This window comes from Xenia sp. Carnegie-2017, unplaced genomic scaffold (assembly GCF_021976095.1).
Source record: "Xenia sp. Carnegie-2017 unplaced genomic scaffold, XeniaSp_v1 HiC_scaffold_24, whole genome shotgun sequence".
Lineage (NCBI taxonomy): Eukaryota > Metazoa > Cnidaria > Anthozoa > Malacalcyonacea > Xeniidae > Xenia > Xenia sp. Carnegie-2017.
The window spans coordinates 11255952-11274434 of record NW_025813487.1 but is presented as its reverse complement, the minus strand read 5'-3'; the positions used below and the strand labels follow the sequence as shown (position 1 = coordinate 11274434).

The following is an 18483-nucleotide window of genomic DNA, read 5'->3' as shown; positions in this document are numbered from 1 at the left end:
ATGCGCCCAGTTATAGATCTGAGCAAACTAAACACCTTTGTTGAAACTCAACATTTTCAGATGGAACGCTTATCGGCGGTAAGTTGCTTTCTTAAAAAGGGTCTATTCATGAAAAAATTAGACCTGAAAGACGCATATCTATCGGCAGCAATTCATCCTCAGAACTAGAAATTCCTTCGCTTCTTATCGAAGAGCAAAACATACCAATTCAAATCACAAATGTAGCACCGTCAATTTTCACCAGGTTAATGAAACCGGTCGCCTGTTTCCTTCGGAAGCGGGTATTCCCCTGATTCTTTATCTGGACGACATCATCATCATCGGATCAAACCCCAGGAAACACATTACTTCACTCAATTTTCTATAGCACTACTCGAAACCTTAGGCTTTATCATAAACAAGAACAAATCAGTTCTAACTTCTACTCAAGAGATAACATTCCTCGTGTTTACGATCAATTCGATGATAATGTTGTTCACTTTGCCCCCCAGAGAAGGTGCAAAAATTGTCAATACTATGCCGTTAGATTCGTTCGTCCAAAACAATTTCCCTTCGGCGTTTAGCCCAGCTACTGGGACAGTTCGAATCATATCGCCCAGCGATATGGAAAGCTCCTCTTCATTTCGGCATTTGCAAGCCCTTATGGTGAAAGGTTTAAAAATCTCGAATCACAATTTTGACTCGGTAGTTATGCCCTCCATCTTTAGCAGAAGCTAATTGGTGGATTCAAAATTTGGAAGCTGTCAAAGGAAGTTCGATTATTCTTCCTCTCCCAAACATAAGAATCTTCACAGATGCATCCACCAAGGGCTGGGGAGCTTCTTGCGGCAACGTGCAGACCAACGGCAGATGGTCGGCAGACGATCAATAATTACACATAAACGTGCTAGAATTGAAGGGGGTGATGTTGTGTTGGGAATATAATCTCTACTGAAGAACCATCGATCGCCGATACATGGATACTCTGCACATGGACAACTCAACCGCAGTTGTTATGTCAATCACAAAGGGGATACCCACTCCCCCGAACTTCTTGACGCATCGCTTCAACTATAGAATTGGTGCATTAAAATGACCATTTTGTGATAGCACACCATGTGCCGGGCAAGTCGAATACAGTAGCGGACTGTGAGTCGAGGCAATTTCACGACAACAGCGACTGGATGCTCGACCCAACTGTCATTCGCCTATTTCTAGAAGGACTCTCAATTGATCTTTTGCATCACGCCTCACGCACCAACTGGACAAATACATCATGAAGCAGAGATTGTGTTCATTGCTCCAATTTGGCAAGCTCAACCATGGTAGCCCCTTCTCAGTCTGCTTGTGAAGCAACCAATACGTCTCCCGTCTACCAAGACGCTTCTCATATGTCCAACCGACCATTACCCTATCCATCCTTAGTACCCTCGCCTTCACTTGGGCGTATTCTATATCTCCAGCAACGTTTCAAGCGGAAGGATTTCCTGGAAACATTACCGATCTTCTCGTCTAAGCCACATACCATAAAGCATCAACAACGTGAATGACTTTTCATCTCATTTTGTGCTTCAACTTTGGAATAAAAGTTTTACAATACATGCAAGTATCGCCAATTCACCATTCTTATTTTTATTGACTGTCACGTCACGTACCATATACAGCTGATCTCTTAGGAAGGTAGTCTGGACGTCGACGCATTTCTTTGGTTTATCTTAATTTCTCACCAAATTTCGTACTGTTTACTTTTGAAATACGCAATGCTCATGAAGAACTCATATAGTAGTCAGTTTTCCATGCTCTGCAGACTGTGTAATTACTTTTTGAAATTTAGTTTAAACTTTAACTTTATTTCGTATTGTTTACACAATGTGTCACAAACTCAAGCCATGAAACGCAAAACCAAAGAGCGTGAGAAACGCAAAGGTCGTCAAAAGATTGAAATTATAGAGCAGATTAGATATCTTAGAGAAACTTGTGAATGTTAGGTCCACAACTTTGTCTTAGCCTACAAGCCAGTAATTAGTAATAGGCCACTGTATATATTTGTCATCTGACTGACACATATAATCACTTAATTTGTCATCATCTTCATATCCTAATTATATATATCTTTCAAATTGTCACCCAGCGTCAACTCCTTCGATACTTTATTGAAATCTCTCGTCATCCTTGCTACAATGACTGAATAGAACACTGAGGAAAACACGTCTCATTTTTGAGACTTTTGCTATTTTCCGACAACTCGCTCCGGTTTCATGTACATGCTTAAATGCTTTGGCTAAACTAATCTTCAGTTTTCCAGGCCTTTCTAAATATCAATCAAATTTATTAAATCTATCCAAAACAAAGACTTTCACGTCGCGAATAAGGTACAGGTAGAGTTCCTTTTCACAGCTTTAATTATAAGTAAACGCATGCTGTCAGGGATATTAGTGATTGAATGTCCCGCAAACCGAGGGAGGTTTAGTAAAAGTCTTTCTAAACCACAGAATAAGAATATACAGAAGAGTCACTCGTGTCGGAACCTCTGAAGTTTTTGTCCTCGCGCATGTCGTGCTGCGCATGGTGGCCGCCATTATTCCAGCCAAATGATGAGGGTTTTTGACTCTTTCCCAACCTTTAGAATGATCCGAAGTCATTTTTTAAGTCAAAATATGCTCGAATTCATTATTAAGTATTGACGTCATGTAATTTTAATTTTTTTTCTTTTTTTTTGTGAAAACGTATTTTATTATGATCATTATTATCTATTACAAATATAAATGTTAAAAAAACTAAATCAAAGATGACTAAAATCAGTGTTTAAAATATCCATGATAAAGGGACAGTCAAATGTAAAGACAACTTTCCCAATAACCTAGGTCAATATTTAAAGTATGTTCGCGAGTTGAGGCAGATCGACTTCCTCGTATCGCAGTAATTGCGGACCTAATCATTGCGAAAGACAGTTTACAACGCATCCACGCTAGCGTGATGCCATATTGCAGCTTTCTCTTTTGTGCCAGCAGATCAGCTAGCCGTGTATAAGCAATTGCCGTCTCTTTCCCCATACCACCTGATGTTGAAAAAACCAGTGGTGTAAAAGCAGCATATTCAATCTCTCTTACTCGATCACCATATTCCCTTTTCTTAGCCATCTCATGCTGACGATAGAGTGCAGGTAGATGGGTGTTTTGGTAGCTCGACGCGTTTATGTGAAATACCCTTACATCAAAAAATGCATCTTGCTGTCTAGACCAAAAACCTTTAGCACGAATAGCCGTGGATTGCCGCTTCACAACCTGCTTCATGACCTGCACATGCTTGTAAAGGCCCTGCTGCTTCCTGGACATCTTTCCCAACCACTTTAAGAATCGCCTTTGCTACAATCCGCCGTGGAACTTCATCAACACCTATCATGTAATTTTAATGGTTAAAAACATGTAGTTTTAATGGTTAAAAACAAGTGAGAAATCCTAATCATCTGGCTGGAATAATGGCCGACATGAGAACACGTTGTACACCTGAGTGACCCTTCTACATAATCATTATTCTTTGACTAAACTCTAACGGCTTAAGGGAACATTTAGTTACTAATATCCCTTTAAAACATGCGTTTACTTTGTAATCACATGGTTGCGGAGGGAATAATCAAAGCATTAGACTGTTCAGTTTGACAATAGTTTCATCAAATTTTGAGCTCATTTATTTGAATATTGCAACCAATTAAATTGATTGTGTTTAAAGCACACATTGCTCATGGTCAGTGATGGAATAAAGAAATCCCCATCTATCTATTTCATTGTGAATTGTTTTCGAGTTGGTTCAGTGAACATGTGTATGAATTTGCTTTGCAAATATATATTGTATTTTAATTGTTGTCGAAGTTATTGATGGTTTATCACTGATTTTCCCAAGTTAATGACAAGAAAGTTTCTGACGCGAGGGAAAGACGATTTCTCTTAGCACTCAAAGAAATATATTGTGAGGCATTAAGGTTTGTAATAACGCATGTTTGGTGATTTTGAACAATAGGGAAAGATTTACTTGAGTCTGAATCTGAAAAATTAGCGATGTAACAACAGTCGAACAAGAGGACTTTCGACTTGGTAAACTTGCTCTCAAAATATTGTGGTTTTAAAGGACTTGCCGAAGACATCATGCTATTAACCTTTCTCATTCAGCAAAATTGAAAATGATTCAGCCATGGGAAAGTGAAAATTTAAGCTGAAGCAATATCTACATGACAAAAATAAAATGTGAAAACAAAGCGTATTGTTTTATTATTGATGAGGGATATTTAGTCTAAACGTCCCTAATGAACATCTTGATGAGGAATATTTAAAACTAAATATCCTTCATCCCTTTAATTGAGGAAAGACGTCTGTAAACGTCCCTTCGATAACAAAAGATCCCGAGGAAACCCTGTGATTACTATAAGTATAAGAAAACGCAAAACTGGAAATGCATCCCTAATTATCCTTTAATCAGCTTAATATATTTTCCAACTTTCACTTCACCATAAGAAATTTACTAAGCTCACAGTTTCATGGATCTCCGCACTGCTTTTTAATTATATCTGCTTACCAGTTATCTTCACCTAAGTTGAAAAGCCTATTATAACTTCCTTATCTGTAGGCCATTCTAAAATCTGCCTGCGAGCCCAGCTCAGCAGTGGAACAAAGATTTATCAGTTTTTAATAACTTAATTTTAAAGCTTGTATTCGATAAAAACTGATTTGTCTCACTTTGTCTTTCTATCCAAGAGTGATTCATCGCTATAGTTTAACTTCTTTAAGCAACGAACTAATTGCATTGATAGCATTCTATTGATCCTTTATACTATCCTTTCTACAAAGGTTAAATTCTCATGGCTCATCAAGTTATCTTATTATTTTTTTATTAATTCTTTCCGCTCGGTAGGTAAGTACTTTTGTTTTCTCGTGAAATGTCAGTTTTTTGCAAAATAAGTTTAAGCATTGTTTTTGTTCAACATTTGATACCCCCCTCCTTATTCAAAAAATTAACTTATTTTTTCTCTATTTTTGTAGAATCTTATACTACTACGTTTGTGTATTTTAGCTCCATCATTTGATTCAATCATTATCAGAGAGTGTTCATTCTTTAAGAACTCATTGGTAATCAATTACTGTATTTCAAGATGTTTTGGAAGCTTTTAAAGTTGTGGCTGTTTCATGCTCAATATGTGATGACTCAATAAAGTACATGCAAATTGCAATAAAACTCTTTTGTTATTTTCAATCAGTTTTCCACTTTATTTGCTTTATATCATGGCATTTAATATACCACTGATATAAATTTCATCACATACCATGTTCGTACGATCATATGGTTCATTTACAATCTTTTCGAGGCTCTTGAGGTTCGGATATATAAACGTTAAGTTATATATGGAAAGCAATACGCAAGCATCACATGAAATACAACACATCCACAGCACATGTGATGTTGGTGCATTAAGACAGACAGACATGAAACGATAAAAACTAGTACAAGCATACAACTACTTACAACAAAAAAATTACATCAAATTTCTATTATGACTATAGCCAGAGTGTTGGTAGGTAGAGGCAGATGTTGTTGAATTTTTTTTTTAAACAAACTTGGTTCGGAGTTCTTTACATGTAATGCAGCTAAACTATGTTTCCAGTAAAATTAATGCTGCTCATTAATCTGGTTTTGTTGTGCTATTCTTGACGGCTGAATCTTCGTCGTTGTTTGCAAAATAGATATAACAAACCAAGGAAACAGAAAAAGATTACGATTCCGTTTGTGAAAACAATGAGCCAAACTAACCACTTGGGATACGTTGTGGTTAATCGCAGCTGGGCCAAACCGACAAAAGATAAAAGCAAAACAGAACAGACAACAACGTCTGCCAACGTTTCGAAATCAAACTTATCCGAGTACTTTTTGTATGGACGATAAAGTGAAGTAATTATAATAAATATCAACAGCGCAGCTGTTACAACGACACCCTGAACTGATGATTTTTCAAGTACACTCAACGGAATAGCTAGAAGAAGTGGTCGCACAAAATGAAAGAAAGGAAAATACCGCCGGCATTTTGGTGTTAGCATTTTGTGTAGCGGTTTCAACCATGTCTTGTTGTCCACGTTGTCATTATCATCGATGTATCTTACGTAAAGACAAAATAAAACAATAGGAACTAAAACAACAATCACTATAATGGAAGAATAACCAAAAAAGCGAAAATAATTGAATGAAAAACCATTATATTCCAACCATGGTGTCGCTTTCAAATATGACAATTCGTAGCGATGTTCAAACAGCAAAGAAGCGTCAATTGTCTTTGTTCCTATGGGAAAGTAAAAGAACAAAATGACCTGAATCGTAGCGCTTTTATAATTTAAGCTTTGGGTTCGAAGAATTACCCATTTTTTGGCTATTTGTGTTTTGACTAAAAAGACCAACCAAATTAAAAAAACTAATCCTACTGGGATGGATAAGGTGAGAACGAAATCCAATTCCGTAGGAATGTCTCTCTTACTAAATTCGCATGTAAACTCTGTCCAATCAGGGCTGAATATCGTCTTGATCTTGTATTTGATGAAGACTATTTCTTGTGGCCAAACGTTTGCGTAATCAAACATGGCATTCAAAGATTGAAAATAAAACACGGCGATGTATCGAAAGCCTTCTGAACCGTTCAAATTAAAAAAGACCAATGCCCAGATCCAAACGGCACAAACGATAACCAAAACCGATTCCCTGATTATTTTTAACCATTGAAGAACAACTAATACTGCGACGAGAGAGAACGCAAGTGCCAACAGATGTTTCCTCCACTTCCTTTTATACTTGAACAGAAATACGGTTGCGATGGCAACAAGAATTGACAAGACAAGAGCAATAATTTGAAAATGGGGACAAGGGATGCAAATGGCGCCTCTCTTAATATAGCCTTTGATGCACCGAGAACAAAAGCGTCCCTTATTTCCATAACGACATAGACACGACGTATTACAGTTTGTTTGGGGCTGATTATTCACGATTTGTAGTCCACACTGACAATTCCCGGAGGGGTTGCAAACTTCGTCATCAAATTCGTGTTTGTGGTTCTTACAGTTTATCAAACGCGTAACGTTGGTATAATTGCCACTATATGGCCAATATCCCTTCTTAATCGTCATATTTACGTATCTGTCATTGGTGGATGATATTTCTAAATTATCACTGTTGCTACACGACCCCCCGGGCATACAGGGCATGCAAAAATTCTTAAACCCGTAGTGGTCATCCTTACAAATACATTGAGAATAGTTGTAAAATGCCGGATCTAGGTACACTTCACCCCTTGTCTTTTTGAAAAAGAATGTAGGGCAACGGTACGTAGAATATTGCACAGTATCATGGAATGACGGTTCGAGATCCATCCACTTGTCAACCGGCTTGTCTTGAAACAGGTACGGATTTCCTCGTAGATCTAAATACTTGAGAGTTTTTAAACTTGCGAAAAAATTCCTCGAGGAGAATTCCGTAAAATTATTGTTCGACAAGTTGAGGTAAAGCAAATCAGATGCCACAAGCGAAGGCAATTCTCCCGTTAAAACATTGGTACTCAAGTCTATGTACATTGCATTAGGAAATTTCATCGTCGGAAGCCATAAATGGCCTTTCAAACCAGCATTCCTCGCAACAACCAAGCGCAGTTTTTCATGACAATGTCGAAATGCACTTATGAAGTTTTCCACTCGGACATTTAGATTTACATTTTGATCAATATAAAGAGACTGGAACTGTTTGCCGAACATGAAATTTGCGTCGAGGCCGGTAAAATTATTACCAGACAAGTCAAGTTCTTTCAAGACGCCGAATTCTCCAAAAATATTTGGTATTATGCCGGTTAAGCGTTTGTTGGACCCCAAAGAAATTCGCTCGATATTTTTAAAACCAAAAAAACACGAACTAATGTCGCCTTTCAATCGATTGCCAAACATATCTAACTCAATCATTTCAGGATGAGTTAAACCAAAGTCCTTAGGAACTATCCCTTTGAGCCGGCAATTTTTGATATTCAAGTACTTCAGGTGTTTCATATTGTTGAAATAAGTCAAATTACCAGATTTTAGTTGGATGTCTTCCAAGTCCAAAAACCATAAATTCGTCGCATTTCTTATGCTCTGAGGTAGATGTACTTTACTTATTTGGTTTCTACCAATACTTAAGACTTGCAATTTTCTCAAGGAGCCCAGATTAGCAGGTAGATCATTCTTGTAAAACCGCTTTCCCGTCATGCAGCATAACTGTAGAATTTCCAAATCGGAAAATTGCATTATTAATTTCCATGGAATCTCTCTTTTCACCCCTGTGTAGGACAAGGAAACTCTTCGAAGTCGTGTCATATTGCTGGATAGAATGTCAGATATCTTACCAGTCATTTTGTTATTTTGCGATAAACATAAGCCTTGAAGGTTTCGAAATCTCCAAAAATTTGGCGGTGTATTTTTCACCAAGTTTGCGGTAAGGTCAATGGACTTAATGTAACCGCTGATTTCATAGCATTGTATGCCATACCAGTTGCAGTGATCCGTGTTGACGTCATTTTGCCAGCCACTATTATTATACCAGTCACGACCACCAGTTGCCTTGTATAATTCTAACAGAAATAATTTCTCCTGTTCTAGGGTGAACGTGAAGTCACTTGCATAATCGTCATGAGTAAAAATGTGCAAACAACCAGCGTCTAAGTCATTGGCCTCATTTTGAAAGAAGGATTTTGATATGTCTATGAAAAATTAATAACTTATTTGGAATTTTCTAGATTTGACAATTCAAGATATGGATGGGGTTTTACTCGTCAATATTATATTTCAGCGCATTGAAGCCTAACAGATAGTGAGATTATTAGATCAATGTGTGAAGAACTAATAGCAGCAATATTTCCGTACGTTTTCAAAAGTTTGTTGGGGAACCTACTCAAAATAAAACTAAAAATTTTAATATTTGTTATTACACTTCAGAGGGGAGCATGGCAAATACATTACCACAGAAGTTACTTTAATTTCTAAATTTTTTTCTAGCTTAATAAAAACTAGGAATAATTGCAAAATTCCCGTCCACTCATCAAACATTCCTGTGCACAGTCCATATGCGAATACGTGGCTGCATAAGCATGCGAGTGGTTGCTACGCATTGTGTGACTTGTCAGATAAGGAATTTTTTTTCAAAAATAATTTATTGTTTTCGTTAGGTGTGATTCATTTATTATTTTGTAATGACATATTGTGCATTAAGTTTTTTTGAAAAGTAACTAAGGTTTTAGTTGGGTATGATTTTACCTGATCTTGTATGTAATGAACTTGAAAAATCGTGGGCGTGAGCATTGTTTAACGCTGATTACAATAAGGAATTCACGTGTCTGGGAGTTAGATTACGTAACATTTGAATTCAATTTGTAGCGTACCGAGACAATAACAAAAACGATTCCAGTTCGAGACTGACTTTATTAACGTTGGTAACAATATAAGACATTAAGCGTAATCTATGACTTAAAGGAAGCATTTTATAACGCAATAATGCATGTTTGAATATTCATCGTTTCTGCATTCCATGTTTTAAAGTTACGGTTTTCCATTACTTCTCTTAAAGATTCCGGTTGTTCCCATTCCTTGTTTGAGTTGTTTCGCATTCCCCGTTCCCTCCCTATATTTTTCATTTCTTGTCTTAAAGGTAGCCTTTGAAGAGCCAAAAAAATCAATAATTTCCTTGTATGTTATGCTCAGCACGAGCAAGATATACATTAAGTGATAATTCCATAAACCATGTCAAATTCTGAGCGCTAGCGGTTTTTGAAAGAAGGAACGAGGCAATTGCTGAATTACATAATATTTTTCGCACGCGAAAATGTAGTTAAAAAAGGATAATTGATTTGATTGACATTTACTTGGACAATTATGAATTGGCATTTATGTAATAAAACATACATTATGGTACTGTCGCATTACATTGAGTTTCTACAGAAGTTGGAAAACCTTGTAAATGTAAGATTAATGCTTCATAACAATGTTTTTAAACTGCATTCAACGCGACAAAAATTCCAAACTTAAAGGAGGCCTAATGAAAGTCGGAAATAGAGATTTTACGACAGATCACGGCTCAACGTTTGAAACTTGAATTCAAAACATGGCATAATTTTTCTACTGCGTATCCAAGTATTCACTGAAAATATAGGTATGTCTACCTACAGTGAATAAGTCCGAGTGAACGGGTATTCCTCATAAAGAAATAAAAACTATAGAAAATGGAAACTAACCCAGTTATTTTCACTTACCAGAGCAATGAGCTACATCCCTCGATGCTAAGAAAAATGTCGCAGAAAACGCAATCAGAATTTTGAAATTGACAACAAAAATTCTCGCCATAGTTAATCCTACCAACACAATAACGATATGAAGACAGGAATGAAAACGATTTATAACGCCGTGCATTGAAATATATTGTCATGTGACACCGAGAGATGGAGGGGAGGGGTGGGTGAGGAACAACAGCAATACTTACTTTGTACAAGCTTATCACATGAAGTACGCATTAAAACTTACAAAATTGGAGAATGACAGAGCTTAAAACAATTCACTTTTCTCACAATTAATTCTCGCTTCAAAAGAAGTGCAACAACATGAGATACGAATGTAAAATCTTGTCGTGCAATCTAACGTAACGAATTTCATAATGTGATGTACTACACTTTGATGATACGTCATTAATATTGGCTCAGAAAAATTTTTCCAGATCCATTATTTTCCGTAATGGACCAGGACCACGGTCCAAAACGCGTAATTTTACAGATTAATGTAAACAAACTTCGAACAACAAACCAAAAAAAGTACATTTACGATTGTGAGTCGAAAAAAACACACTAAGAAAACAGTTGAACTATCCAAACGATACAATTTGAAACGATTTTTAATTACTGACGAAAACTAGAAAAGTGAAAGTCAACTCGTAAAAACAGCAAGGACGAGAAAAAAAGCAAGCTTCGTTTCTGGTCAAATAATGCCATATAATAAAACTTTTAATAACCTCGCTTTCTCGATCTTTATTGAGAAATATCGAGCCTCTGTCTTTTTGAACAAAAAAACTTCGGACCGATATTTCTCCATGAAGACCTCGAACTCGGTCAAGAGCTTAGTAATAACTTTAAACAACGAGTCTAACACACGCTTCATGTAACTAATTCAAAATGACTTGTAGTGAAATAAGATAAATGTTATTTTCTCCAATAAATTTTTTCAACTAGGATAAAAAAACATCGCTTTTATCAACTAATAAGACAAAACAATCAAGAAGGCAAACACACGCTCGTGTACAATCTAATTTACATAATAATTTTTATATACCTAAATTACTTTCAATTGAAATTTACACTATACCATTGCTGCCTAGAAATCTCTTCCAACAATAGTAAAATTTTCAAGAATTACACATGCGCCACATTTGCACATGCGCACATGATCAGCAGATAGTTCTCGTGGCGAGCAGACTTTATAACGTACATCAAACGAAAATCAGTAACGAAGTTCTAATTTTGTTCATACATGAGATGTTATGCGAAAAAGAATTTCTTGACAGAAACACTTTGAGTCGTTAAAGCACTTTAGCCGTCCTAAGCGTGAAGAAAGTATGTACTAAATCCATAATTCAAGACGTGTAATCCAGCATACGATAAATAAATCTAAAACTACCTCTTGGATTACTGTAAATGGGGAGGAACAGGGGTGGGGGAGAGCCTTATAAACATTGGAGGAAATGCTGTTTGTGGTCTAAGCCCGCTAAGAGACTGGGATTCGCGCCCCGTCCACAACATCAAACAGATGTTTTGCATCCATTGCTAGCACATGCGCAGCAGATAACATTTCTTTCCTATACGTATCTTCGAGTGTTGTACCATCGTATTTCTGTGATGTTTTCAGAGCTGAAATGAGATTGGCCATGTCGGAAGACAAAACTTTATGCGCCATTTCAACCTGCAAGGATATACAACAATGTAAAATATAGGAAGCAAAGGCTGTATGTAGCGGACGGCAGGATCATTCATCTCAAAAAAGGTTTGTGGTGTGCAGAAAAAGTGTACTCAAAAAGTACAATAAGTTAAAATTCTCAAAATAAAACGGAGTTAATATGGAGAAGAAAAATAGAATGGAAGAATAAACTTCAGATACGTGTTAAAAAAACAATTGCCCAACATAAAATTCGAAATAAAGCCATTTTTTGAAGAAATTATTTATTATTATTTGTAACGTTTCGCCTTTACACATCATCAGACAGGTAGTTAAAATGATTAAGTGTGCGTTTATATTTACATATTAGAAGTGTAGTTATGAGTGTTAGATTACAGTGAGGTGTGATGAACACGAATAAAAATATATATATGTACATAAAAAAAGTATTATATAAAGCATGAGTGAAGATACTGAATGGAGTGTGAAATGGACACAAAAACGTAGAGGAATACTTAAAAAAGTTCGAGTGGGATGGAGCTGCCTTGGACATTCAGTGTAGGTGTTAGATCAGGAGGCTTTCATGGATCATTAAGTCAGGGGTGTAGGGTGAAGATGAGATGACAGTAAAGTTGTCAATTGAAGCTGTGTGACCTGATATGTCGATGTGGGATAAGATGCTGGATGGGGTAGGGCATGAAGACTGTTTTCCTGTCAAAGGCAAAATCTTCGGGTGCTCTGAGATTCTGGTGTGAAGATGGCATGTGGTTTGAACAACATACGACGCGTTGCAGCGTCGAGATAAACAACATCAGATTTCAGGAACTTGGGAATGTTATCCTTGAAAGGAAAGAAGAAATGCGTGTAAAAGGATGGAAAACAAATCTTATGCTAATGTGAAGGAAGGCAGCGTTGCAGAGGCGGTTAACTTGGATGTGAATTTGGAGACTTTTTGACAACACTGTTCGCCTCTTCCTCGACAACGTCTTTTTCCCCAAACCACCTATTATCACCGTGTCCAAGAAGCTCATATATTTCTGCCTTCACAGGCTCATACTCTCTCCAACTACACACCCAAGTTATCCGCCTCTGCAACGCTGCCTTCCCTCACATTAGCATAAGATTTGTTTTCCATCCTTCCACACGCATTTCCTACTTTCCTTTCAAGGATAAGATTCCCAAGTTCCTGAAATCTGGTGTTGTTTATCTCTTTAAGAGTGGAAGCTGCAACGCGTCGTATGTTGGTCAAACCACACGTCACCTTCACACCAGAATCTCAGAACACCTGGGGATTTCGCTCTTGACAGGAAAACAGTCTTCATGCCCTACCACATCCAGCATCCTTATCCCACATCAACATATCAGGTCACAGAGCTTCCTTTGGCGACCTTTCTATTATCTCATCCTTACCTTACACTCCTGACTTAATGATCCATGAAAGCCTCCTGACCTCAAACCTAGCACCTGCACTGAATGTCCAAGGCAGTATCTTCACACATACTTTACATAATACCTTTTTCTGTACATATATATATTTTTATTTATGTTCATTACACCTCACTGTAATCTAACACTCACTACTACACTTCTAATATGTAAAATATGTAAATATAAACGCACACTTGATCATTTTAACTACCTGTCTGATGATGTCTTGAGTAAAGACGAAACGTTACAAATAATAAAAAATTTCTTTAAAAAATGGCTTTATTTCGAATTTTATGTTGGGCAATTGTTTTTTTAACATGAATCCGTTTCCTGCCTGGCAAGTCTCTCGCTATTAAACTTCAGATATAAGCACATAGATTGCCTGACAGACAGAAGTCTCGGGCACTCAGAAAGTCCGAAGATAATAAGACAAAGTCATCTTCGCATTTCTTACACGTCATTTCTTCATCTACAACATTCAACTGCAGGGATTGATACAAATGATACCATTCATAATGGATCAGCGAAAACTCCCATGAGGCGTTTTCTTGGAGAAAATATTTTCGTTGGCCTTGCGGTCCCGAGACATTTTATGTCGTGACGTTTGGTAGTCATACTTAGGGAAGTTATCTTCCGTATAATACAAACAATATTTGGAAGAGCAAAAATAGTCATTATATGTGTTTAATAATAGCTACCTCTTTATGTGATGATGGAGGTAGCTTCGTGACTTCGTTGTCAACCTCAGACAGTAACATCCTCAAGGCATTACCAACCTCCTAGAAAACGTGATTATCCAGGTTTTCGCTTCATAAAATTAATCTTACTCTACGTATTGATTGGTCCCCATGTAGGAAAATAAGTAGGACAGAATAATGTGAAATCATGTTATGCAACGTAATATGACATGAGGTCGTACAGTGTAACGTCATGTAACGTCATATGATATTGTGATGTAATACAATGTAATTTCGCGTAACGTCATGTAACGTAATATGATGTGATGTAAGACAGTGTGAGAGAATAATGATTCTACAGCAGGGTCACTTAGGTGTGCAAGGCGTCCACACGTCAGCCATTATTACAGCACGTTGATTAGGGTTTGTTACTTGTTTCCAACCATCAAAGTTACATGACGTCATTTCTGAATAATGAATTCGAGAATATTTCGACTTAAGAAATGACTTCAAATCATTCTCTGGGTTGGGAACAAGTAAAAAACCCTCATCAACTGGCTGGAATATTGGCAACCGATCCGCGCGGCACAACATGCGCGAGGACAAAAACATCAAAGGTGAGGACGAAACTATCAAAAATTCAAACCTTTATTAATTGGACTAGCGTCATTGGGTCGGCAAAATTTGATTCACGATTCAACTGAATGATAGTTCTAACAACTTCCGTAGTGCAAGTAAATACAGTGTCCCCGCTTCTATCACGATCATCAGTCGACTTTTCATGGGAAACAGCAGGAGCAGGAGTCTTCAAAAACAATAGTATGTTCATATTCATATCATGTTAAATGTTGAGTTCTTATTAACTTAAACGAGTTTATTAAGGAAATGCAATTTAGGGTCGGCCATTCGATACTTCAGGGGCCGGTTGCACGAAGCTTGATATCGTTAACATTGGATAGCAAAAATTTTCAAACTTGTAAAAAAGTATTTATTTTTTTTAAGACAAAGAAATTTCGTATTCCTCGAAACAATATTTCATTTCTGAGATTGCTCAGTTCGAATTTTATATTTTTTGATTCTTAAAAGGTTTTATAAAAGTTTAAAAAATTGCTATCAAATGGATAACGCTATCCAGGCTTCGTTCAATCGGATCCAGTGGTGTTTTTAAGTCGATGATGTTTTTAATTTGATATAAGAGAGTCTTAGTGACTTTCAATTGGAATCTTAATCGGGTGGTGTTTAAAATTTTTACGACACGAAATTTTATCACGAATTTATTTGGTTGTATTTAAGACGTAATAAATGACTTCAGTAGAATTGACTTATTTAACTTTTTTTTGAGATATTCAACTTTTCTCATTATACAACTAACATTGCTATGACATTACACAGCAGAATAATCAATATTCTACAAAGAATAATCAATATTCTATATCGCAAGAACGTTTTATGCACAAAAACAATAATTTGGCAAACAGTAGCGGATCAAGAGTTCGTCTAAATAAATCATAGTTGCTCCATTTCAAATTCAAAACACCTTCAAAATAACACTATAGTCAGGAATATCTAAAGAACAAAATTTTACCAATTGCTTGCATCTAAGGTATTTGTATGAGATGAAATCATTTATTTTAACGTAACCTAGATCCGCTACTATAGATGAATAATCATATTGATGAAAAGTTACACATGACAAAAAAGAAACAAAATAACACAATTCAATTGAAGAAGTTATTAAGTCATTTTGAATTGCCTTTACGAAGCAATCAGAAAGCACTATAGTAAACATTGATGTTATAAACACTTTAAACAACAATGAAATTTGTGCCAACGACCATGTATTTCATGTAGGTATAAAGAGTTTCCAAGACTCTCGTGCTGGCATAAGCACTTTAAACAACAGTCAAATTAGTGCCAACGACCATGTATTTCATGTAGCTACAGAGAGTTTCCAAGACTCTCGTGTTGGCAAAAAACTCAATAAACATCAAAGGAGTTTATGTAGATTGCATGATCAATTTAAAATTTAACATGGACATTACCTCGAGAAACTCAAAAGTACTTCCATCCTCGATTGTTGCCGCTTGTGGGCTTAACTGGGGTGACAAGTGAACTATACAAGAACACAGAAAACTTCTCATACATAATGAACAGAACACACTTCACCAAAACACCCAGCAAACGTAACACAAGCATGCGTGTTTGTCAATTGTACGTGCTCCTGATTGCCGTCAACTTTGCAAATTAGGTGAGGATAAGTATGTATAGATCCTCATGGAAAGGTAAATCACCCCACGTGTCCCTGTCACGTGAAGGAAATTTACCACCACGTGTCCCTATCGTCAATAAAAGTAGAAACTGATTTTTATATACGTTATTGTGCCATTTACTTACTTTCGTGACTAGTTTTCCCTGATTGGACAAGAATTCCAGATCCTTCAGGATCGTATGACTCCATTACGGGAAGTTCTTCGTTCTCCGGACTTCCTATGGATTTCTGTCAAAGACGATAGTGAGCTGTGAAGACGGGAATTTCAACTAGGTCAACACGGATTGGATGATACACAAAGCATTCTCGCCGCGCGACGCAAATACTTATCTCTACGTAAAAAAGAGGTTATGGTCCGCAACCAACAAAATAAAATTCATTAAAGTTTTGGTCACACTGCACGTGAAGCGAGAGGAACGTTTGTGACAACGCGTTGTCCCATTAGGAAAGTGAGCAATATATACAAGCTTTAAACACAATGTCTGGTCGACAAAAATTATTGAATAGTTGCCGATAATTCCAACGTTCACGCAACAACCATTGGAGTGATTGCATATTAAATGACATTCTGGACGACCTATTTAGAAACTTTATTTGTCCGTGAAACAAACAGAAAGAAGCAGGAGCAGTTACTGGACTCAACTTCATCAAAAATGAAAAACCGATTTCAGAAAAATATTGGGATAGTGTTGCAACCGTATAATCTATAGCAATCGATAACTGATGGTTGGCTGTTTTCCTAAACGAGATAATATTTGATTGCTCTTTAGGTAACTAAAATACCAAAAAATCGAACGCTATTTATGAAAAACAAGAAAACTCGTAAACAATTTGATTGGTAACTTTTAAGACAATTAAACCATTAAAAAATCTGATCGGTTGCTTTTTGTAACGTGCATGTGATTTGATTACTTATTATGACAAAAAAGAACGTAGCTGTAGTTTGATTGCTGAAAACGAAAATCTCTTCTTGGGTGAAAAACAAAAAACAGAATTACCGATGACAAATCTTCTGGAAACTCAGATTTGTTTTCTTCCTCTTGCAACCATCTTGAATCTTCTTCCGACTGTCTTTTTTGCGTTTCTAGTTTCTCGCGGATAATTTGTTCTTGTATGCGTTGTTTTTCTTTCATTTTCTTTTTGAATTTCTCCATTTCCTCGGCCGACATTTCTCTCTTTACATTCTGCAAGCAAAATAATGTTTTAAGTACAACAAGTAGAAAGCATGAAATTTTTGATACATTTGCTAAAGTGTTGGTTCCAATATACTTAAGTCCTGGATGTTTATAGATAACTGACTTGGAAATTTAAAGTCCACGTTTACTAGTGTAATCATCAATAATTATTTTTGCTTAAATCTCGAGTTCTTTTATACATCCGTTTAGTGTCTTCAATGGAGTGAGCTGATGTTGAAACTCGCGTTTTTAAAAAACTCCACTCTTGTTGGAGTCATGTATGTTGAAGATATATGATTATGTCCATCCATCTAATACGTTCATTAGGAGTGATCTGATGCTAAAACTTGAGTTCTTATATACTCCAGTCTTGTGTCTTCATCAGGAGTGATCTGATGTTTAAACTTGAGTTCTTATATACTCCAGTCTAGTGTCTTCATCAGGAATGATCTAATGCTGAAACTTGAGTTCTTATATACTCCAGTCTAGTGTCCTCATCAGGAATGATCTGATGTTTTAACTTGAGTTCTTATATACTCCAGTCTTGTCATCAGGAGTGATCTGATGTTGAAACTTGAGTTCTTATACTCTGTCTAAAGTCTTCAAAAAGGAAAAAACATCTTAAAGCTTGAATTCGTGTGACAAACCTGTAAACTAAGCCGTCGAGGTGTTCCACTGAATGTGTTGCTACGCTGTGCCAGGTAAAAGGATAGATGATTATTGGGTGAATGAGGTGATCGAGGACTCCGACGTAAAACATCATCAGGAGCATTATCTAGCGAAAAATGATCGCCATCATGGTTACCGTTCGAGAGACTGTGTCGGTATTGTTTCGGTAACGACTGGCAATCCGAAAGTGATCGACGGAGGCCTGGATTCAAGGCACGTTGACTTACACCGGGTCTTGAAGGCTAATAAAGACATAATAAGTTTCGTGAATTTGTGAAAACGCCATTCAATCAAAAAAGAATACCGCGCTAAACTAAACTTCT

The 18483-nt window shown here is 36.7% G+C and overlaps 2 protein-coding genes across 2 annotated transcripts in view; both read right to left on the bottom strand.

Annotated features, from left to right (window-relative positions):
- Positions 1–3228: 3228 nt before the first annotated feature.
- Positions 3229–10367, bottom strand: LOC124452136 (putative leucine-rich repeat-containing protein DDB_G0281931). The gene is made up of 3 exons (XM_047002725.1): positions 10277–10367; positions 5819–8731; positions 3229–3374 (listed from the first exon to the last, which is right to left on the bottom strand). The coding sequence occupies exons 1-3, from the start codon at positions 10365–10367 to the stop codon at positions 3229–3231; spliced, it is 3150 nt and encodes a 1049-aa protein (XP_046858681.1).
- An 848-nt stretch (positions 10368–11215) lies between these two features.
- LOC124452135 (focal adhesion kinase 1-like) overlaps positions 11216–18483 on the bottom strand; it is a 36222-nt gene continuing 28954 nt past the window's right edge. Inside the window, exons 20-26 of the mRNA XM_047002724.1 lie at positions 18139–18402; positions 17315–17500; positions 16442–16544; positions 16090–16160; positions 14694–14852; positions 14069–14149; positions 11216–11969 (exon numbers count right to left, since the gene is read on the bottom strand). Coding sequence (XP_046858680.1) covers positions 11775–11969; positions 14069–14149; positions 14694–14852; positions 16090–16160; positions 16442–16544; positions 17315–17500; positions 18139–18402 — 1059 coding nt within the window. The 3' untranslated portion in view covers positions 11216–11774. The remainder of the gene's footprint in view (positions 11970–14068; positions 14150–14693; positions 14853–16089; positions 16161–16441; positions 16545–17314; positions 17501–18138; positions 18403–18483) is intronic.

What these genes read in the sequence shown, in the direction of transcription:
- LOC124452136 (XM_047002725.1), bottom strand. Translation starts at nt 10,367, where the DNA reads ATGGCGAGAATTTTTGTTGTCAATTTCAAAATTCTGATTGCGTTTTCT. An exon ending in GGATGTAGCTCATTGCTCTG is followed by an intron (nt 8,732 to 10,276) that starts GTAAGTGAAAAT and finishes AATTTTTCATAG; the next exon opens with ACATATCAAAATCCTTCTTT. An exon ending in TTTGCTTTTATCTTTTGTCG is followed by an intron (nt 3,375 to 5,818) that starts GTTTGGCCCAGC and finishes ATTACATGATAG; the next exon opens with GTGTTGATGAAGTTCCACGG.